At 38.2% G+C, this 25093-nt stretch overlaps 1 protein-coding gene across 1 annotated transcript; it reads right to left on the bottom strand.

Moving 5' to 3' along the window:
* Positions 1-6723: 6723 nt before the first annotated feature.
* LOC139741463 (inactive C-alpha-formylglycine-generating enzyme 2-like) lies at positions 6724-24423 on the bottom strand. The gene is made up of 8 exons (XM_071652048.1): positions 24327-24423; positions 15960-16122; positions 12260-12374; positions 11159-11203; positions 10405-10611; positions 9965-10049; positions 8760-8949; positions 6724-7098 (listed from the first exon to the last, which is right to left on the bottom strand). The coding sequence occupies exons 1-8, from the start codon at positions 24421-24423 to the stop codon at positions 6870-6872; spliced, it is 1131 nt and encodes a 376-aa protein (XP_071508149.1). The 3' UTR covers positions 6724-6869.
* Positions 24424-25093: the final 670 nt, after the last annotated feature.

Raw genomic sequence — 25093 nt, 5'->3', positions numbered from 1 at the left:
AAATTAGGGCAGTGCCAAGCCTCACTGCCAGCGAATTTTTCTGATTGTGATTCAGCACATGCTGGTGAGAATCATGTGGCTTGCAAAATCTTCACTGATTGCTAGACGCAGAATCTAATCACCACATTTACCACAACCATGACACCCAATAGCATCACCACCACTACCATCACACTCGTGAGTACAAACACTGCTACCATCACAACTGAAATCATCATCACCATCACCACTATCACCACACTCATCATAATAAACATGGCTATTATCATCATCATTATCATCATCATCATCATCGTCATCATCATCATCACCATCACCACTACCACTATACTCATCATGATAAACACTGCTACCACCACAATTACAGTTATCATTACCATCAACACTTGACACCATCATTATCACCACCGCCACTGCAGTTGTCATGTAATAAAGACTGACACCATCACAAAGTGCAATCATCATCATCATCAATTGTCGCTATGATCACCATTAACATCATCAACATTGATAAATTATCAGTGTCATCAATTCCATCATGTGTTCATCATACACATATAGGCCACTCCCACCCGTAACAGTGTATATCGAAATCCTAAGAACCATCAATTTTCTTTTGTCATATCAAAATTTCACAATATCCGAATTAAGTGTATAAGGATATGTGTAGATGATAATTCTGGGCCCTGAATGTTACTTTGTTGTATCCAAAAGTTGTTATAAACGTGTTCATTACAATATGAGTGCACTAAACACTTCTGTAGACTTTTCATTGCCAATTTAGCAGCAGTATGCTGCAGTGCCTGTTATACTGTATACACCATATATTTGGCGAGTCTAAATTTTTGTGAATCGCGACTTTCCGACGATTTCATAAGTGGTTAAATTCGCGATTACGGAGTACTCTACTGAACGGAGAAATTATGTACACATGTGCATCACATTCATATCGGGATCAGAGTCATTATTTTTGCGTGTCTTTAATTTTGCGAATAGCACCTGACTTGCGAAATTTGCGAAAATAAAAACCTCGCAAAATATTTGGCGTATACAGTATCTGGTATGTTGAACTCACTAGAAAAAAAAAGCTTCAAACATTATTAAAAGCTATGTCAACTTTTGGAACAACTCTTATTTCATATGATCATTTACACCGTAAAATCTCAGAAAATGACATCACAGATAAGATACAAGATACACGAACTTCTTTGTTTCAAAGTTCTTTTATTTAGTAAACCCCATTGTCCCTGTCAATATACAAGATAAATTATATCTCTAATGAATTCAAATGAAGTAAAAGGATCAAGAACAAAAAGCACCTTTTCCACAAAATACAACAAAAGGCAGACATTTCAGGATTTCTGCCCTGTCTCCTATAAACCACAGCCGTAATCGCCAACAACTGATTGCATGAAAATATTTTCAAAAGTCCAAAGAAGTTATCTTGGGGCATAACATTACTCTTACTTCAATAAGATACATTCCTCTTAAAGATACTGTCAAGGAGGCAAGTGTCACCTTCTCCAAAGAATCAATTACTTATCCACAGTAAATATTAGTAATTGATAATCTGAAAGTAATAGCAGATCACAAAGGCGAAATTCTTACCAGTTTGGGTCAATGTGTAGGGCGAATACTGTGGCATTCATTGAAATATCACTTGTAATTTCACAGATTCTGAGGATATTGATAGAAACTTCTCAAGTAAAGTTAAAAGAATAATAGAAACAGAGTGACCATAATTTCGCAGGCAAATTGAACATTTAGAGTTGTGCAGTCACAAAATATGTCCCATCATTATAATAATAATAATTTTAATAATAGCTGGTTTTTATATAGCGCATTTCAAACTTGTTTAGTATTATATTATATCATATTATAAGTATTATAAAGAAAACTCTGGCTATGTCACTCTCCTTGGAACCTGGAGACTCTGCTTGCCAGCGTCAATGCTGTTCACGACATTATTCTTACAAGGATTTTTGAGATACTGTATTTACTATTAACATTGCGGCATTGCACTGTCATAACATCTTGGATAACTTTAACAAATACTGCTGAACCTCATTTTAAAGGGATCGTTTAGTTTTGGTTGAGACCTAATTTCAGGCTTTTAACATTTTTTTGGTGAGATAATGAGAAACCTCTTATGAAATATGAAAGAGCATGTGATTCCATGAAGAATTCAACGTTTATTTGATGAAAATTGGTTTTGAAATGGCTGAGATATATCCAAAACGTAGCGATTCTAATAAAGTGTGGGACCCACACTATTACGATTGCTTTGTTTTACTTTGTTTTGGGATATTTCAGTCATTCCAAACCCGATTTTTATCAAATAAACTTTGAATTTCTCTTGAAATGGTTTGCTCTGTACTGTTTCATAAGTGTTTTCTTGGTATCTTGCAAAAACTTAAAAGCCCAATTCTCATCTCTGCCAATACTGTACTATCCCTTTAAAGAGATTTAATTCTGTAAAAGTGGATATTTTCGCGTGTTTTCATTCCGCAGAATCAAGGCATCAACAACTGGAACATATGGCAAGCAAAAATATTCACGTGCTTTTATTTTCGCGCTAGTTTCTGGTTGCGCGAAATGCGCAAAAATGTCAACACCTCGAAAATTTCCACTTTTACAGTACATGTATAAACTATTAAGTTTCAAGAAAATACATTCAGGTTTGCAGATATATAAGGGGAAATTGTGAACTTACAGCATTTAACCTTGACCTTTGAGATTTGACCTTGAGCATGTGTGCCCAAAAGTCGTCTACTCATACATCCATAGGCCTCGTTTCATTTGGATACCTCAAACAGTTCGTAAGTTACGCTATCAACAAAATTGATTATGGACGGATAGATGGACAGACAACCCAAAAGCATAATGGCTCCATCGCTGTATGAAAATATGATTGAGCACAAAAACTTTGTTTAGTTTTTTTTCTTTAAAGGAAACCCAAAACTACAGCGTGCAACATGTCAGTAACAAAACATAAAGTATAAAACTTGTCTCTAAATACTCGCAAGATTGCAAAAATGTACCACTCATTGATCTCCTCTTTTACAAATACACATGTACAGCAGAAGTTCATTTCAGTACAAATTTTCAGCCACATTGATGGACAGAATGACTTACACTTTAATCTGAAACGACCATGAAGAGACAATCAAGGCACTTTGGAAGGTAACTGTGGATAGCTGGAGATCTGGGAATGCAGCAGGCAATTGAGTCAATGGTGTAAACCTTGCATACATAGAGTGTGTTGAGCACTTCATAATTGCAGGTGACCAAATTTTCCTGCAATTCAGCTGCATTTTAACAACATACTACACTGGCCTTCAATATGATACTACCATCCACTTTTAAAAGAGAAGACGAAGAAAAAAAAAAAGATATTTTAAACAAGGTGTACGTATGTGTCTGAAAAGGTGCATTTCTGTGACATGGCAAGAAATGTCAGTTTACACCATACAATGCCAACATGGCAACATATTCCTTCTACTGACTTGGATGAAGCAAGTTACAATTTTCTATTCAAACCCGCAGCACCTGTTCACTAGCAATGGTATCGATGCGACTTTAAACTGGTTTCCTCGACAAGCATTAGGTTCAAACTGCCCAGCAATCACCTCTAACAAAGTCTTGTTATCTAACTTTGGTAGAATACGGTCATAAATTTTAATGGACTTCACAGAAATATTTATGCAATGTGTGACCTTTCAATACCTTTTCATGTCAGTGCAAGTATTAGTTTACTACATCCACCATCAAGTACCATAAACTTCTACCAAGGACAACACATGTAAAAGTTATGCAAAATAGCAAAAGAATTTTAGGATGTCAAGTTCGATGCTCAATAGTTCAGTTATCAATAATTCAATTCTACAAAAATAGGCTAAGATGTGTTAATGGAATGTGCACTTCATATTAAAAAAAAAGAAAAAAGAAAAGAAACTGTAGAGATTTCATGAGTTGCTGATAAGAGAGATGTCATCATTTTGTTATGAGGTCAATTCAATACATTTTATGCCCTCTGAACTCTGAACTTTGACACAAGCCATAGACTAGTGGTATAATGCACCACCGTGAGAGCATCAGGTTAAAGGTTCAAGCACGGACTGGCAAGGGACCCCTTCTTTGAGCATACATGTACCAGTGGCATTAATGACCCACATAAAGAATCACTTGAATGTCAATAACGTTGGCCACTTCATCTACGTATGCCGACAACTAAGAATGTTGTTTAAAAGGGATTGGAGATTGGGTACATACTACAGGTCTATGATAGTAGGGGCTGCGCACAGAATCCCCAACCCCCATACCAGCTCTTTCTTCCATGCTGCGATTATACAAATGATGCACAGGATAGAGTGTGTTAGTGAAGGTGCGGCGCGCTCGAGAGTATTGACAATGGTGCGACATGCACGAGGCGGAGCCGAGTGCATGTTTGCAACCGTTGTCAATACTCGAGAGTGAGCCGCACCTTCACTAACGCCACGAAATAATCCTGTGCATCATTTGTTTTATAAAATGGGTCGAAAACTAACAGCATTATTCACGTACCTTTGTGGGTCAATACCAGTCAGCTACATGTAGCACTCGCTCAAAAGTCAAGATGTCCGAAGATGTTCGTCCCAAACATTCACGCACGTCGCACTCGGAAATCCCGCACATAAGTACTGTACGTACGTATAAGAGTATACGTACGCCACGTGTTATGCACAGGAAAGGCCGCCGGCTGTTGTGGCAGCCCGAACTAGAAGTTGTTTACAGGATTGACAGCGTGTATAGTAGCGCGTGACGCACTTGTAACAACTGATTGAGTGCGCACTGCTAGTGTAAACATTGTGACGTACGTCAGGCCCCGGCCGTGCATTTACTAAGAAATTAATGCACGCACACGTGACTCATTTCAGCGCTTCCAATTGGCTACATTCTTGAACCCTTTTATAACATCTATTAACCCTTTCAGTACCAGAGATTCTGAACAGTGTGTAACGTGCTATGGTGTTTTTCAGCCTTAATCAGTACTCAAAACACACAAAGGGTTAGATCTAGAGCCCAACATGTCCCAATTCCACTGACAACTTATGTGATGCTTTAAAGGCAATGGCTTCCATAAACACGATTCCTCTCTGACTGGCTTTGCCATGATAGTTATAACAATTATTGCATTAAATTACATTACATCTTCATAGCAACTCATTATCTTCTGTAAAAGTGGAAATTTTCACGGAAAATTTTACGCATTTCGTGCGACATGAAACTAGCACATGAATCTTTCATTTGTTATACGTAATACAGTGGACTCCCATTTTAATGAGGACCTTGGGACCGGCAGTTTTTTTTTTTCGTTATATCGAAATTTCGTTATAGCCAAACAAATAAACAAAATAGCAAAGACCCAGAAATGTTGAAGTCTGAATTTTTATTTTGTTGTAACCGGAATTTCATTATAACCATGTTTGTTATATATCTCATTCCACAGAATAGAAAGCATGTGAAACTCATCTCATTCCACAGAATAAAAAGCATGTGAAACTCATCTCAACTGGTCAAACACACACACACAAACATACACAAATTACAAGGCGAACATTTCCACTTTTACAGTACCCTACACTGAATTCTCCACAGCCTCCCTTTGTCCCTATTGTTACATGAATACTCTCCCAGCAGAAGTAAACTTATCATATGGTCTATTAAAGCAAGATCTTGGAATATTTATGGCAACCTGAATTTAACGGAATACACACATCATTGCTGCACTTCTCTCCTGGATCTCACCAATGCAAAAGAAAGGCAGTGCCAATATTGACTTTGCAAGTGGCCAATGCCCAATATTTGTTCACCGCAGTGCAACAAAGTTTTTCATATATGGACACTTATTTGTCTATTTACTATACCAGCTTTGTGGCAAAATGGAGCCTACTACTACCTGTACTGCCATTTAAATATCACCGATTGGCTGATGCTTTCTCTGCAATGATATGATTTAAAATTAAGAACTGTAGAAGAAAATTATTTTACATTCCATTTGGGACATTACATTCAAGATAACAATCAAGAGTAATAATGCATATGTATAATTTAAGTAAGGCAACTGCCCTTATGTCCTGCTTTGTTATTTGCATTTCTTTCTCTCATCTCTTACAATTGTACGTTGGTTGGCCACATTTTATAAATTTTGGAAAATTATATCTCTATTGATCTGCAGTGATGAAAATCATCTAATGAATGCTGGAATTTGACAGACAACTTGGACCATTAGATGGATTAATTAGTTGTTAGTTTGTTAAATGAGTTGGCATTCTACTGTACAAGCCAAAATTTTTGCAGTAGTTTTATTTTGATGAATTTTACAACATGACTGTTTTAAACTGCAAAAAGATAAGAATGTGCAAATACAGAAACCCAGGAAAACAATGCGAAAAATTATCATTTCACAACAAAAAATTAAGCCATGCCAGTGCTGGATCATGCACAACTAGTAAGACTAGCACTTTGTGGGGCATGACGTAGCAATATCTGGTGCATAACAACACACTTATTGGGTACTTCAAATGAAGATGACACTCTTTGTTTACGTACAGGGAATCACCGAGATTTTAAAAAAAAAAAATCAGTGCGTCCGCTAATGTTGTCTCATTCTTCTCTATTATGTAAACGGAGGAGTAATGATTACTGGAACCTTGCAAACATAAAATCAGTAACACCCAAAATTGTCAGACAAGTAGCGATTCGCGAAAGTATCTGTACGCAAAAATTTCAGCTCACAGAGCATTCAATAAAAGTTTTACTTCCGCTGGGAGTCATTATTTAACACTAGAACAGAAAACACCTATGATTCATGAAAGACTACAGTGCTGTTATAGTTCTTGTTTTCTTTTCTTATTTCCCTTTCCATTCAAGTCAGCTGGGTTGGGTCGTACGACCTTTGCCCCCTCTGGAAGCTCTATTGTGATTGGTTCTTGGTCGTCCTTCGTGGGGGCGTCCTTCTTCTTTCCCTTGGGCTTCTTCTCGCTGGTTCCAGTTGGCATGGAAACGGCACAGCGGAAGCCCAAGTTGTCTGAACCGGCATCTGCCTCATTGCCCATTCTACAAATAAAATGGAAGAAAAGATGTACAGTATGTCCAAAAAAAAAATTACAATCACATTTTCGCGTTGATAACACCCAATATGATAAAACTGTCTAAATGCTACTTCAGGGTCTTAAAATATAACATCTAAGCGCTATTTTGCAGAAACCCCCATTCAATTTGGTTAAGCGGTCACAGAGAAATGTGGATTGTTGTAAAGCATGTCATGAGTCTGATTCTTCCAAGTTTAGCACTTGGATGCTCTTGTGTGTGAACACAATAGACAGAACTTGGAGGGAAGAGATTCGTGACATGCTCTACAAAATTCCTTATTTCTCTTTGACCACTGACGCAAATCGAATGGGGTTTTCTGTAAGATGTGGGCAATGAGTTATAGTTTCGTACTCTGAAATTGTATTTGGATTGATTTACTATTTTTAAAATTATCATTGTGGAGGTTCCCGTTGTAATTTTTTTTAATTTTTTTTTTTTTTTTTTTTTTTGGGGGGGGGGGACATAAATGGTAGAGCTCACAAACAAATATCTCTAGTAATCTACTTTGTATCAAGCATTAAAAATACTAAAAGGTCAGTGCAATGGGTATCTAATGAATTAACTTACAAATGGAATCTATGACTTTGGGCAAAAGTGCATATGGTTACTATAACATTACAGTATCCTTTAAAGCATCGACAGATGAAATACACTGAAAGACACCATACAAAATGCAAGACTAATATTGACGCATTCTGTATATGGCAGTGATGTATTGTTACTGCTAACCTTCAAATAATTTTCTACATGTATGTAGTGACTTCGTTCTGTGAGATAAGTGATTATGTGCCCTCCACTGTGTGTGCAATGCCATTTTCCAGTTGGGGTTTGAATAATCTTTGAAAAGCTTCTATATTATCATCCACAAATATGCATTGTTGTACATGTTGGTTCCATTTCTACATCATCTTTTCATGACTTTTCAAATTTTGGCCATAAGCCTGTTGTGTTAGTGTAATGACTGCTTTATACATGTATTCAGGGTACAGATTTTGCTGGCTTGTGTTTGCAGGAGGCAACTGAGTTTACATAATGGTTCACCAGTGCAGTGCCCCTTAGAACTCTCTTGGTTGTCTTGATTATGACAGAGCAGCAACATTAGTAGAACACATCAGTGACAGTTTGAGGAAAATTGGACTATCGATGCAAAAGTAATAAATTTTTTAAGTTTTGGTGTTGGAACCGCTGGATGAGGAGACTACTAGAGGCTATGCTGTCTTGTGTGGACAACAATATAACGACAGCATAAAGGGAATTCCACAAAAATCCACTTTGCTAGCATAATGAAAGAGCACTCGACTATTAAACGCTTTCAGAAAGCATGGGGAATAATTGCTACCCTTAACATATGTCAGTATCAAGTTGATGGAATGTGTAATTTTCATGAAAAATGAATTTTTGTGGAATTCCCTTTATATTTTCGTTATACTGTTGTCCACACATGATGCCATAACCTCTAGTAGTCTCCTCATCCAGTGATTTCCAACACCAAAACTTTAAAAATTCATAAATTTTGCCAATTCTCCGATTTTTCTAAAACTTTCACTGATGTGTTCTACAAATGTTGCTGCTTTCACTCAATCAACATTTCTCTTTGGATTTTGGTTTCTTTTAAATACACACACCTTGTTGTAACCCTGGTGGCGTGGTTGAACTTGCCGTCCTTGGAGTCAATGTAAGATGCCCCCCTCAGCACATAGCGCACCTGGGTGGGGTCTTCTTTCTCTGAGGGTGGGGCATCATCCTTGGCACTGGGGGTGGGGCTGAACCGAGTGGAAGTCCACTCCCATGCATTGCCAATCATATCAAACAGTCCTGTGATTGGTCACATACAATTAAGAATTTCTAGTCTTACCAGATAATATACACATCTCTCTCTTTATCTTGATATCTCCTTTTCTCTATGTATTTCCCTCTCTCCTTCATTTACTGTTGTTGTTGTTGTTTTTTTCGTCTGCCTCATTTTTAATCTAACTTCAGCATCAGAAGCAGAACAAAAGCACTAACATATAAGGAAAACGAAAGAAAATATTCTAATTGCTAAATTATAAAGCGCCTACACAGGAATAGTCATGTCCAAAAAGTGTGCTCTGAGAATTAACTGAAAGTCAATTTGTAAATTAGTCTGACAACAGTATGCATAGCTATACCAGAGAATTCAGCTGATTGCTATCAAACATTGCTCTTTGATTCATGCTGCCCTCAAAAGCTGGTCTGAAACTTATCAGTGCTCCTCCAGTGGTTTCTCAGGATATTCAGCTAATCACCTCTCTCATTTAACCCTTTAGCAACTGAAGAATCCATACATGATGGCCTATTACTCTCTGGAAGGTACAACAGTATCACTCTCATTTTGACAACTTTCTAAATTATGCAAAATAGATCACTGTGTAATTATTTGTGTCTATTATGAGTTACGTTTATTTGAAAGCCTATTAAGACTTTACCAAGGGACTTGTGAGTCACAGAAATAATTTAGACATATTTTCATTGACCTTTGACTTCTTTCAAATTACATAATTATATATTCTATATGAAAACAATAAAAATAGTCAAGCGTAAAACTATAAAAATAGCGGATGGGCATTTTCAGGAGTAATCTGACAGGCGGTTTCGGGAGGTTCAGTTACTAATGGGTTAATATAACAGAACAGTGCTTACTGCAGCAGATCTCTTTCTCTTGATTTTATGAGTACAGGGTGCACTTCATTCATTTCATACCTATCAAAAGATGTTGCAAGCCATGCACCTGTGATGTCATGCTACACATATGAGTAATTTCAACCTATCTATACCCAACACTTCTATTGTTTAAAACACCTCCTCCTACCGTAGTCATTCTGGGCTGGGAAAGCATCCACTGGTGCAACGCCATGGTAACCATCAGATTTCTTATTTTCCGCAGGAAACTTTCCCTGGAATTTGAAGTGCACAGAAACAACAAATCTTCAAAATAAAAATGCCAATAGATAAATGAATAAAGAAATAATAATAAATGAAATATTTTCTATAATTTTCTATTACAGAGAATTATCAACAATGCCTGCAAACTACCTACTATATACAGACTGTGCATTTTAAATTACATACTCCATCAAACATGAGATAGGAGTCCATCTGCTTTTATTTTTGATATCTTGCCAAGTTTGTAATAAAGCTACACAGAATAATTCAACATACATGTATTCATATAGCTTCTTCTGACCTGTGTGAGAAGCTGTTGGCATGAGAAATCAAACAAATCTGAGATAGATTTATTACAACACATACCTGCCATATATTCATCCTGTTCTTCTCAAACTTGTTGCCCCACGGATACGTTTTTCCCTCCAGTCCGCCTCGGGCGGCATACTCCCACTCTGCCTCAGTGGGCAGCCTCCATCCGTGCCACTGGCAGAAAGCCCTGGCATCAACTTGGCTGACGTGGACCACGGGGTAGTGTAGCCTCTTCTCAATGCCGCTTCCCTTTCCTTCTGGCTACAATAAACAGGGAATAAAAACAAACAAGCAATAAACCCATTGTATGAAGACTAGTTCCAAGTATACTTGGGCAGGTGTCTATGGGCAGTGCCTGTTTTAGTAAAATCAGCTCATGTTAAATGGGTGAAAAAAAAAACAACCAAATCCTGGCACCATAAAATTTGAAATGACACATGCAAAGCTCATAATTTATGAAAGTGACATTTATTGGTCAAACAGACAATAATCAGTGTTAAAAATGATAATAACAATTGAATTCAAACCATTGCAGAAGTACTGTTTGAAAATCATCACGATTTCCTCTGCTCACTTTTGAGTGAAGATGCTGTACACTGTGTATCCAATTACTACTTTAATACACTCCATAATGAACTGTTCTATGAAGTAAACATATGTTCTACATACTAGATTGTAATTCATCAAAAATCTATTATTTGTATTCATGCTGGATTACAAATGAATACTTTACACCATAGTTAAATCGATGGTAATCCCCAATTCTTTTTTATCACCACTGACATTCTTTGTTTCCAAACATACTCACCTTCCTCCAGTGAGCTTGTTCAACTGGAATCCACCATGGGGCACCCTGGAAAATAATCAAAAAAAAAAAAAAAATCTCATTTTTCTTACGATGATCCTTATCTATATATATTTGCTTGTTTGTTTGTTTTGCTTATTTTTAGAACATGGCAAGTGGTGCATTTTTTTTTTCAAAATTGGATTGATATTGAGAATAAATAAATTCAGACCCTTGCTCAACAGTCTTGCTTCACATCCACTTATGGACATGGCACAAAATATGTTCTTATCAGGGTTCATTGACATGTGAATGAATGAAAGTTAATACATAACAGTCAATCCTTTCTCCTAAGTTTCAATCAATTTCAATCTATATCATATTAGCTTGACTGTCTTCAGAATGATATTATCCTTTGGGAGTGACCCCTTTTGTACACTGTAATATTGCTTAACAATTGCTGCATGTTGTATTTATTGATCTGTCAAACTCCCCTTGAGGACCGTTCAGTACACTGTTTGCTTCATCCTTTACCATGCTTCATATACCGAATGGCACACATGCAGGAGTAGTTTGTTTGCTAATTGGCACACTGGAAAATGTGTACTTGTTAATAAATAGGGATTACCTTTAATTGCCCTAGACCCTATTGTGTCATTTTGATTTTTTGCTGGACTGATACATATTGTCCCACCTGAGTGGGCTTGCTGACATTACAACTAGATCAACTTTGCCAGGTTAAGATATCAAAGTGCCTTGGCAAATAAAGGGTTGATATGAGGTATAACGGGTGGAGTATGAACCATTTTAAGATCTTACATTATTAAATTTGTCACCTTTTTTCTTAAATGTGTCACATGAAGTTTTCCATCTATGGATTCACAAAAGTGCAATTGCCCACATGTAGAACAAACTTGATTTCTGCCTATTGTATCACAAATCACACACAAATGTACACCACATTTGATTTCAATGATCATAAAGAGTATCTACCACATTCCACATCATGTAAAGAACCTTTTAGTGGCAGTAGAGTGTATGCCTCAGCAAAGGCATGTCACAAAATCTGAATAATTCATCATTCATCATTAAAATCGGTTAACAATCAAAATCTGGAATAATTACCGGAAGTCTTTGTTCAATCTGCTGCTTTATCTCTTCTGAAACAAACGCATCAAAGACAAAACTCCAAGTGTACTTTTCTGCATCCGTCTTGTACTTCTTGGCACGAATGAACTTTCTGTGAGGGAAAAAATAAAAGAGCAAATTGCAAAAGTGAGAATGATCCAATATCTGTTGCTGTTTCTGTTGTTTTCTGTTGTTTTCAGTAAAAAGGCACACACAAAAAAACCGAAATGTACCCATGCAATTCACAGTGAGGTAATGAATTGTACCCTTCAAGCTGATTTCACCAGACGACCAGCCTTAAATGGTGACAGCTTGAATGAAATTTGCTTGCTTAAGTAGGCAAGGAATAAAATGTCCGCAGTGATCAAACATCTACAAAAAGCATACTATAGGGTGGTTACCAATTAAATTGCCATCAAATACTAGAGACACTCTATTACTGGTCGCATTTTCTTTGTGATTTTTTGATCATTGCATGTACAGTTGTATGTACATTATATGACCAGCAGATCGCAGTCTGTTACCAGGGGTATATGATGACTGGATTGGGGGAGATAAATGTATCAGCGGCTGACTGGCAATGCGCAATAATTCATGTTGTAGAAGGGTAGGGCATCCATAAATTAATCAAACCCCATAGAATGGGTTGTCCTTCACCTTCCAGGAATATCACACTAAACCATATGCACCCAGAACAAACACTAGTCTACAGCAACCATAATACTCCGTTTGCTTAGAGCTCCAGCAGCTGTTAAACTGAATTCATCGTAACTTTATGACAGGTTCTTTTAAGCCTCCTCAGCCTGTCTGCATCCTATGTATAGAATCTGAATGCATATGTCCAATATATGCACTAGAATATTAAACAATACCATCTTGTCCAAAGAGACCACTTTTATAGCTCATTAGTATCCTAATTAATCACAGCAAATTTTGTGCTATATGTCGACTGCATGCTCAAAAGGAATTGACTGGATTAAGGATGACTCCTTTTCAGCTTTAAAGCAACACCAGGCAATAATTTCTGAAAATCTTGACAGAGTAATATATCAAACACATTTTTGTAATGCTGGACATGTAATGAGCACAGTTTAAAGGGATTATACAGTTTTGGTTGAGACCTAATTTCAGGTTTCTAACATTTTGTGGTGAGATAATGAGAAACCTCTTATGAAATATGAAAGAGCATGTAATTCTATGAGGAATTCAACGTTTATTTGATGAAAATTGGTTTTGAAATGGCTGAGATATCCAGAAAAGAGCGATTCTGATAAAGTGTGGGACCCACACTTTATTATGATCACTTTGTTTTACTTTGTTTTTGGATGTTTCATTCTAACCCGAATTTCATCAAATAAACTTTAAATTCCTCTTAAAATGGTATGCTCTGTACTATATCATAAGTGTTTTCTTGGTATCTCGCAAAAAGTTAAAAGCCCAATTCTCATCTCCACCAATACTGTACTATCCCTTTAAGAGAAGATGCCAAGCTTTGCTTTGATGTAAGTTTTATGACAAACATACATTGTAATCACAAGAGATGCTGTCATGGTACTGTGGCATTTGTTGATTGGTGTGGGTGGGTTTGTGGGTTTATATAAACCAAACATGTGAACTTGGCATGCTGTTGATTGAGTTTGGAGAGTTAACATGACGCATAGAGATGAAAGAGTCTTTACATACTGTTGTACCATCTTAGTTACATCTGTATGGACTATCAAGTCCTCTGAATGGAAGCAATAAAGCAAACACAAAATCTAAATTTCAAAAAAAAAGAGTACATTCACACAAATATCAATAAGTTCTCACCATTTAAACCTAAAGAAGCCTCACTAGGCTTCCCATTGGGCACCTTGAAATTATTCTCTCTTTCACTAGCTCGAGATGTTCTTTGCATGGAAAAGCATGAAGTACTATCAACAGCTTTACATTATCTGGAAAATTAAAGACCCACTTTCTTGATCAAATGATGTGGGATTTTGCACAGCCGACTCTTCTGCTCAGACTTCCTTTTGAGCATGGACATAATGACTCGAAGATTTCTATGGGATAGCTACAAGGTTGTACAGTCGAGAGATTTTTTATTCAAGCACAAGTAGTCTGGGGTCTACTTATGCTCGAGTGATCTTAGCTGGGGAGAATGCCACGTGTAACAGCTCTCCATTAGGAAGGCTTTATCTGTGTGCTGTATGTAACTCTTGTAACCACACACAAGTAAAACTTGTACCCCACAATCAAGGGTGTCTGGAAATGATCTTTTCCATATTTCTGTGTTGTGTCCTTACTATTGGACAAGCAGTTTTCAGCAGCTTTTTTCTTCTTTTTTTCTTTTTTTGCTGCTTTGCATTTTGATTATGATTTCTGACTAAAAACTACTCAATACCCTCTTAATACAAGATAAAAAAATATGACACTCTGATTGCCTCTTATAATGCAGAGAAACTAAGCATAAATCAGGAAGTTTGACTCCATGATAGGAGGGGAAATGATATCTGGTATCACAGTTACAGCCAGCATTAATATGACAAGGGGAACTGAAAGGTGTTCGTGACCCATTATCTTTAATTCCCGGTAATATAAGTATGGTTTGTATGAAACCAAAGGGGTCATTTTAATCTGTATCTGTGTGTGTGTGTGAGTGTGTTCGTGTTTATGTGCATGCTGGTGATTAACGTACATGTATAGTGAATTATACTGCTTTCACGGTGATGAAGATAAGATTAATTGTATCCATAATAGGTTTTGCTAATACTGTATATCCACTTACAAATACAGCAAAGGTGACGCAATTTTTTTTATAATACTACAAACCATAAATTCACATTAAATTTGGTGCATATCTATCATATCAAAGTAAAGAGATACAAAACTGTACCATAACATGAGAAGAAAAAAAAAAAGAACACACCAACAAACTCTTTTTGAAATAGCTACTTCACAGCCTTGACTGTCAAAAGTTGTTCTACCAATAGAAAGGAACCAAATTTGGAATAATTATGAAAAATATCAAATAGACCTTGAAATTTTCAGTCGAGGAATAAAAGGCACCAGCTTGTATTGTGTTCATATGGCAACTCTCTCTTTTAAATTGTTACCAGTTGTAACAGCATGTGATTTTGACAACATTGCTGTGGTCATTAATGTGAGCAGCATGAAACATACTGGTACATGTAAATACAAGTTTAAAAACTGAATGCAAATATGTCTGGAGTTTCCTCAGTCTACACACTGTGTATTGAGAGACATTGAGTACATATATTTGGTCATTCACTTTACTGTGCCCACAGTGGGTTAAATATTTGGAATATAGGGAATTTGATATATGTATCTGGTATATTATCACATAAAATACAGGTGTTACTAAGGTTAAACAGACCTCCAAACCTTACGAAGTGAAAAATAGGGATGACATTGCTAAAAAGTACATAGGAAGGAAAGAGCAATTCCCATAGATGTGTGTACATAGTAAAATTATCAAGAAAATAGGAAACTCCTATCAATGAAACAAGAAACCAAAACAGAATGGTTGGGAGGTGAGGGGCATATCTTTTCACTCCATTCCAACATTTTCAAATGTTTTGTGACATGCACATGTTCACTGCAAGATTCTCTTTCCATGGAAATATGATCTACAATAAAAGATATATTAAACACATACATTGTAGTTTAAAATAACCTGATAATACATGACTCTTACCTGAATGCTGCATTTGTAATAGGATATTTGTTGATTTTGAAAGGCTTCACGGACACCTTTCTCTGAACACTTTCACCATCCTTGCCATTCTGGGCTGTGGATCCCATGGTGAACTTTCCCCCTGGCAGCTCAACCATCTCTTCATATTTATCATACTCTGCATCTGTACAAGGATGAAGACACGTTGAAAACTGGATTAGTATTTACTTCTTCTTTATCATTCAACATAGAGAAAGAGGAAATTTCAACAATTACAACTCTCTGTCCCCACCCCCCCCAAAAAAAAGGAAAAATAAGAATAGATAAAGCACACACACACACACACACACACACACACACAAACAAAAGAAAACATTAATGTTCAATCATTTCAGAACTCATATTTCAATTTTAGAAAAAGAAAGTACATGTACCTTGTATTTGCACCTGCAGTTGTTTTTTTTATGCATAAGACAATTGTATGATGGAAATTTGTGAATGTGTACGTACAGTCTGTGTGTGTGTGTGTGTGTGTGTGTGTGTGTGTGTGTATGCAGGAGGGTAATCTAACCAAAGAAAGTGATTGTAGATTGTGGGCCTCTCTTTAGCTCTAATGAATAATACAATATGACACTCCAATTTGTCATAATTCATCCAAAATAATGTCCTAGAGCTATCAATCTTGCATTATTGATTCTGATGATCTCACAAGAAAATGCTCTGAAACATTTGTAGTTCTAACAAGTTTGTTTGTTTGTTTGTTTGGTGTTTTTTTTTTTCAAACTAATACTGCATTTAATAATAATAATAATAATTCACAACATTTATATAGCGCGTTATTACATAAAATGTCTCTAAGCGCTATGGGAAAAAAGAAAACAATAGAAAGGGAAGAAGAGGAAAGTAAAGAAAGAAAGAAAGAAGAAGAAGGTACAGTTTCAGTAATGGTATAAGACAAGAAACACAGTCATAATACTACTCAATAAACAAATACGTTTTTAACATGGATTTAAATTTGTCTACTGAGTCTGTTTGTTTCAAGCATTCAGGTAAACTGTTCCAGAGTTGAGGAGATGCTGACTTAAAAGCTCTAGAACCATAAGATTGTGTATTGACAAGAGGAGGTATTAAAAGTGATTTGTTGTTAGACCGCAAGTTCCGGGAGGGTAGGTATTCAGTTATCAACTGTTGAAGATAAACCGGTGCAATATTTCGCAAACATTTAAAAGTTAACAAAAGAATCTTGAAGTTAATTCGTTCGCGGATTCTTAACATATGGAGTTCTCTCAGTAGTGGGGTAACCGACTCACGTGAACGACGTTTAGCAATAAGCCTGGCAGCTGAATTTTGAACTCTCTGCAGTTTGTTGATTTGCGCATCAGGCAAACCATACAAGAGACTGTTGCAAAAGTCAATGCGAGACATAACTAGTGCCTGAGCGAGTCTCTGGGTTGTCTTTTTCGTCAGAAATTGGCGGATGCTGCCAATTTTGTGTAGGGCAAATGAGGCTGATCTGCACACATTGTTCACATGAGTTTTCAAAGACAGATTGTGATCAAATATGACACCCAAGTTCCTTGCATCTGTGCAGCATTGTATAGTAGTATCATCTAGAGAAATCATACTAATTGGGCTTGAAATCCTGTGCCTGCTTGTGAAATGTATACATTCTGTTTTGCTTTCATTTAGCTTCAGACCATTCTGTATTGACCAACTCTTAATGTCCGAGACACATGCACTGAGTCTTTGTATGGCAGTAGACTGATGCTGCTTCTTGAAGACAAGGTAAATTTGAGTATCGTCTGCGTAGATCATACACCTTATGTCATGGTGCTTGATGACATCCTCTAATGGAGATGAGAAGAGTGTAAAGGCCAGTGGGCCAATCACAGACCCTTGGGGAACTCCGAAGTTGGAGGAGGTGACTTGTGACTCAGAACCACCAACGACGACAGACTGGGTTCTATTAGTAAGGTAGGAATGGAACCATTCTAGGGCAGTGTCACTAAGTCCAAATCTATCATGCAAACGGCTAAGCAGGGCATCATGACTCACGGTGTCAAAGGCAGCCGAATAATCCAATAGCAGCAGAACTGCCTCCTCACCCTTGTCCAGAGAGAGAAGAATATCATTTGTGACTTTTAGCAGGGCAGTTTCACAACTGTGGTGTGGCCGGTAGCCTGACTGCATCTCAGAGTAAAGATTGTGCTCAGACAGGTGATCTTGAAATTGAGACAACACGAGTCTTTCAATAATCTTTCCGAGGAACTGAAGATTAGAGACCGGTCTATAGCTCTGAAGTTCATCCGGACTAAGTTTAGATGACTTCAGGATCGGAGTTATATGAGCATGCTTCAGAGAATCAGGGAAATGACCATCCTTGAGGGAAGCGTTGACAATGGATGTAATAACCGGAGTTAATTCATTGACACAGTTCTTCAGCAGCCAAGTAGGAATTGGATCAAGTCGACTGGAGGTTGATCGAGACTCTCTAATAACTTCCTGAACTTGGCTCCGCAATATCGGTGAAAAAGCGTGAAAACAGTGCCGAGTGCTTTGAAAACTGATGTGAGATAGATTATCCGAGGGTAATTTCTGAAATGACTTGACGAGGACATCGATCTTGTCGGTGAAGAAATCAGAAAACCGATCAGCAAGAGATTCGTTTGGGTCATTATCAGATGGGAGGACCTTTTTGGCACTGGCTGAAGTCAGACGATCAACCCTCTGGAAGAGTTGATGAACGTCACAGTCGTCAAGCTGCTCGGAGTAGAACTCTTGCTTTGCCTTGGCAAGTTGCTTGCTGTAGAAATGACATTCATTCTTAAGGATCTGGCGATTGATTTCAGTTCGGGAGTGACGATATCTTCTCTCCAGTTGTCTTACCCTCTGCTTAATATGGCGAAGATCATCACTGAACCAAGGGGAATGCGGTCTTGCAGTTATACGTCTAGTGATCAGAGGGGCATGCTTCTCTAGAAGAGCTTGAAGTACCCTGTTGTACTGGAGAACAAGCTGATCAAGATCTGAGGCGGGTGACTCGTAAAGTTCAGACTCAAGAATATCTGCCCGGAAAGCCTGGATGTCAATATGTTTAAGTTTTCGAAAACTAATATCAATTTTCGATGGATCCGGCTTCTTGATGTTAACATAACAGCTGACAGATGAGTGGTCAGATGGAAGAAACTGCGATGATTGAACTTGGGAAATGACATCATCAGAGGCTCTGGTAAGAATTAAGTCCAACGTATGGCCCTTTTGATGGGTAGGAAAGTCAATGTGCTGTGTAAAATTGGCTGATGATATCAAGTCCAGAAACAGAAGAGCTTCTCGATCTTTATCATCATTGACGTGAAAATTAAAATCACCACAGATTACAAGATGGTTGGATTCAGATGCCAGTTGTTCAAGAAATACTGCAAATTCATCCAAAAAGATGGATGAAGTTGATCTTCGATTCTTTGTTCTCTGTGGCCTGTAAACTACAATCAGACGAAGAGGCTTTTGACGTTTGGCAGAGATCAAAACATTGATGTATTCAAAAGATTCAAGTGTACCCACATCTCTTCCGAGAATAGTGTAGCTTCGATGAAGGCATATACCGACACCACCACCTGATCTCTCCTTTCGGGGTGAGTGAATAAACTGATGAGAAGGGAGGTCAGTAGAAAAATCAGACAGGGCTCGATCATCACGTGCGTCTCCTGTGAGCCATGTCTCGGTGAGTGCCAAGATATCCACATGTTGCGAGATTACCATGTCTGACACCATATGCATCTTGTTATTAAGAGATCTGGCATTCCAGAGAACCAACTGACAACGTCTGTAGCCTGGTGGTGGGACCTTTGGATCCTGGGAAAGCTTGTTGGTAGTTTCAGCATGCTGACGTTTGTGTCTGCCCCCTTTACAGCCTCTATGGGTAGGGCGTCTTCTTGAGATCCCTAGTGTTTTAATGGTATCCCAAGTACCCAGGTCAATTCGTTGGATGCAGTGTAGGTCAAAGAGTTCAGATCGGCTGTATGATACTCTTCGATCCAGACTCTGTATCCTGGGTACAATGGCCTGTGCAGAAAATGCTGAAGAAAGCCCATGATCCTTAGCGTTTTCACCAGGGCCCGGATTGGGATGTACATCACCAGCTTTTGTCAACTCAGTGCGAAATGTGCTGGTGGAGTTGCTGTAGTATAGAATCCTTTTCCCTGCATAGTGATGGCGGTGATGGTCATGGTTTCTATTCACTGTCCTGCCATGAATAGATGAAGAAGCATAGTCCACATTGAGGTTGATGGACAAACACAAAAGAACCAGTGAAAGGAGGCTAATGGTGCAAGGCATTGCTGTCTTGAGTGTTCAGTTGAGTGAACAACAATGTACTGCACAGAAGTAATGGCTCCAGGTCCCTGCAGTGCTGTGACCAATACAGCCTGAAGCCAGAAAAGTTGATATCCAAAATATCACGTTCAAATGCAAAATCCAGGCACCAAAGTTGTCTAGCAGTGTCAGCAAACTAGTGCAATCAGACTAGCAACAGCCTTATAGAGAAATTCCAGCTGAAACTGATGAGCAGAGCAAAAGTAGAGAGAGCTGTGGGAGGCAGCTGCTAGGCGCACTCACCACACTCACAAAAAAAAAAAAAAAAAAAAAAAAAAAAAAAAAAAGCATTGGAACTGTGTCATGTTGCCTTAGCCTGAGCTATTTTACTTTATACATGACAAAGTCAACTAACTATCACTTTGAACTTGCATATTTTACACTGTACACACAATGCCAGTACAGTAACAATAATGGTGGAAGGGACCCTTGTGACCAAAAGATAACACAGGAAATCTGTTTAAATAACCCTATACCCAACAAACCATAGTGGGCTTACTGTCATTTCATAGAGTATGTCACTCGAATAGCAATCCTCACTTTTTGTTGTGTTTTTTTCAATCTCTTGTTGAAGTGAAAACTCTGAGATTATGGGATTAATAAACTTGAAGGCTCAGTGAATCCCTGCACCACGTCAACTTAAAGCATGAACAGTTTGTGAATTACGATAATGTGTATCCATTTAGGGTCCCTAACACAGAACGATATTCTACAGGATGTACAGATCAGTTACATAAGATCTGATGTGCAATATTCTGGGACACACCAGATCTTTTCAAAACATGTGAAGCAGAACGCTGCTCCAGGGAAAACATGGTATACTCAGCACTAAAAGCCAGTCTAGCCACCTCACTGGAACACTGCCCTTTAGTATTTCCTTTCTACTCCAGGCATTCACCTATTAAGGTGGATTCTCATTGTAAAAAGTGTAATCTGCTGGCTTTCACTGATCATGGGACCTCTAGCCAGGACTGCAATGCTTCCCTTGCCTTCTTTGTGTGATGATGAATTGTATACCAAGACTACACAGAAGGTGACACAGTTTAGATCATAGACTTCTTTAGAAACATTGTTGATAGTGTGAAATCCAGACAGACATGATTAAATGAATAAATAAGTTTGCCAAAATAAAACTATATAATAACTTACAGAATAATGCTGACTGATAACACTGTTTAGTTTAGTGTATAAGATATAGGTGGGATATTTCAGAAGTGGAAGAATGTGGCATGATTTTAAATGAGATATGGTTGAGAACCCAAAGCATCAAGACAGCGAGATACAAATCATTTACTATGTATGATAGCCCTACTACATATCGACCACCTTCTTTAAACCGACCGCGTATAAATGGCACACTGAACGCTTTAATTTAGTACGCACTTCACTGCCCGCAAAGCACATAAATATGGATTGGCTTTGACTGTTGATGAGGATGGTGTGGGAAAACGCGAAAATTCACTGTTCATTAATGGTTTTAATCAAGGACAAAATTTCGAATATTTTCACCGAATCGTAATGACAGCACAATGTAATGTCTATGGAAGTTTCTAAACAGCTTCATACAACACGGTGTTCAATACAACTCGGTTTGCATGCATTGTCAATGCAAAAACAGCAGTCGATCCTAATAACGAGATTTACCGCGGGGAGCTGAAACGAGGCCACGCAAGTTCGTCGGCGATATTTTTGCACTGAAACTTCGAATCAAAAGTTAAAAGGGAACAACGGCATTTGATAGAGCTGGATTTTCTCAATCACGTAGGTCAAGTTTTTTACGTCAATTTCAGTGTTAAATATTCTTATCAAGCAAATAAACATTAGGAGGTCGATGAGTAGTAGGTCCAACCCTATATGCCACCATGCCTACTTTGCAGAAGTGGTTAGGACCAAAATCACTTTTAAAAAAAAAGAAGTATTGCACTGTGTGGAAACTTATTCTGAAATTGTTATATAGAAGCATATCCTCCCCTCTACAAGTACATGTACATGTAACCTCTATACACCAATGCATCAGCCCACATGCATATCACATACAAACATTTCATACACAAATACACACATCCACATATAGGCATACACATAATCATGTTTCTGTATAGATCTCAAAACAATAAAATATCACATCACACAGCTTTGCATTAACCTGCTCTTCAACTTCTCAATGATTGGCCTTTACAATACTGGAAACTTTTTAAATCACTGCATGAAGCCTACATAACCCATTTTAACAGAATGGCATGAATAGTCAGCTATCAGTCATTGTTTTTTTCATTTGCATACATACTATAAAAGTGGAAAGTGAAGCAACTTATGTTTACGAGTGCTGACTCCGTGTGCCTCTTTGAGTGTGCTAGACTAGAGAACTGATTGAACCTGAGCCCTACACTGAATGGGAATTCTATAAGTTTGAAGGTGAATACCAAACATTTAAGACACATTGTATACAAGAAAACCACAAGTCAGCAATTACAAGGAATGGTTTCTTATATTACATCTTAATGACGGCTTAATTCATACACAGATCTAGTGCATTCCATGCTACTAATTAATGTTTTAATCCTCAAGTTTGGAGAACTACTTATGTTTAATAATAAAAGTCACTAACCATGTCTTGCATTCATTATTGTGTCATAGTCCAGTGTCTTTAGATCTGCATGATTGCTTTGAAGTACAACACCTAGAAATCTAGGCAATTAGTGCACAATTGCCAAAATATATGTAATTCTGTACCGGTACATACATGTACACTGTAGAATACTAGAAAGTTTACAACTGGACATCTACAGTATACTTTTAAAACAGACAGAATAATCAGCTCATTGATTGCGATCACTCACCACTTAAGGACAAAGAAGGACAAGAAGATTAACTAAGTTTGAGTCTTTGTAGATGTCTATGGTACAACTAAGTGTACCTCATTCAAATACAATTACAAAAACAATGTAGGTCCTATTTAGTGTAGCACTTCACATCAAATTCTGCAACATAAATACTAGACTAGTCAACATCTTGAAATATAAGCACAATCATATATAAATGCAAGAGAAAACCTTAAACAACAATATTGTGGATGGGGTATATCTCTAAAGGTTCTATGAAAAGATGCAATTTGTTGCTGTCAACAAAAGCCTTGTTTTTTGAACATTTCAAACACGGTGAACTAGATTTCTAGTCGGTCTAGATAGACCTACAGCTGTATGCCTGGGTATGGAAAGCTACAATCAACAGAATCTTCAGCCAGCTTAATTAAGTTCAGTCCGGGAAACCCGTTCATGAGGACCGCTCCCGCGTACGAGGACTGCCCCGCCTCATGAGGACCGCCCCCATGCCTCATGAGGCCCGGGGGGAACGCCTCATGAGGCCCCCCTATTCACTTCTATTCATCTCACATCTGACGTATAAATTGTCGCAACTTTGCACAGTGATTTTTTGTTACACACACATGTCCACTATCCATGATGAAAAGAAGAAAAAATCCTATCTGTTTTTTTTTTTTTTGAAAAATCAAGTTTTAATCAACCGATGCAGAGCGCCCATTAAAACACACGTGTTTTATTTATATTTATACATCAGATGCGAGATGAATAGAAGTGAATAGGGGGGCCTCATGAGGCGTTCCCCCCGGGCCTCATGAGGCATGGGGGCGGTCCTCATGAGGAGGGGGGGGGGCGGTCCTCATGAGGCGGGGCAGTCCTCGTACGCGGGAGCGGTCCTCAGGAGCGGGTTTCCCGGACTGAGTTTAGGTCTGATGTCAATACATTGCTGGCTTTTGCAAGTCGTCCATGTCACCAGAAAAGTCTGCTATCACTTCTGTGAGTTCTAGAATGTTAGAAATCCGGGCGGGTAAATGGAGCATTCTTCTTACTTAGTCTACAAGTGGTCTACGTCAGATCTACACACAATTATCAGAACCGGCTACACAGGCAAGTGACGCTGAACCCAGGGGATCAGGGGATATCACGCCGGCCGCTGCCGGCCGGCTTGGAATCACAGAACGTTCCGCTGGAAACCTACCTGCGGGTGCTTTATCTTTAGTTAACGCATTTGCGCTCAAAACAGCACACAGTATGGCGACAAATGTGAAGATCAGTGATTTCTTGTGTAGCTCCATGATGTCATGAGCAATGTAGAGAAGTCAAGACTCCGCTGCAGCTTCCAAAACGTCGCCTTTGTAAACCTTTAGGGTGACGGCAGCTAGCAGCAGTACGACGACTCGAGCATGCACTTTGCTTCGCTTGCGCTTGCGTTCGCTGTACGTATGCAAGCAAAGATTGAGTGTACGATCTTTGATGCAAGCAAAGAGATTATAATCTCTTTGGATGCAAGTTTGTGCAGCGCGTTTGGTCGCTACGCATGTGCACAGTATCACACGCTTTTGCGACGACTGGGGAGGGGCCGGGGAGGGGCGGGGCAAGGGCGGGGCATGGTATGAAGGGGCCGGGCGAGCGGCGTGATGGCTAATCCACACAAATACTCGGTAGTAGTAGGCGATACGCTGCCATTTTCACAGCAATGATCGCTAAAAGCTGCTACTAAAGTATCCATTCATTTCCATAACGAATGACATTGTACAAAAAAGTAATAGACATTGTTCAAAATATTTTACTGGTAGGGCCTATTTGTATTTGAGCATTTCCACAGACAACAGTAATAAAAGGGTACTTTTTCAGGGGATGCATCTTTATTTTCTGTTTCCAATGTGCTTCCCCCAACAAAAATTCAATATGATCTTCTATAGAACACTTTAATGACAGATAACAGACCAACTTGTCGCATTTTGG

Source organism: Diadema antillarum, unplaced genomic scaffold, assembly GCF_040938485.1.
Source record: "Diadema antillarum isolate AM-2024a unplaced genomic scaffold, OU_Dant_1.0 seq00000931_RagTag, whole genome shotgun sequence".
NCBI lineage: Eukaryota > Metazoa > Echinodermata > Echinoidea > Diadematoida > Diadematidae > Diadema > Diadema antillarum.
The sequence above is the reverse complement of the archived record's forward strand: the minus strand, read 5'-3'. Positions and strand labels throughout refer to the sequence as shown.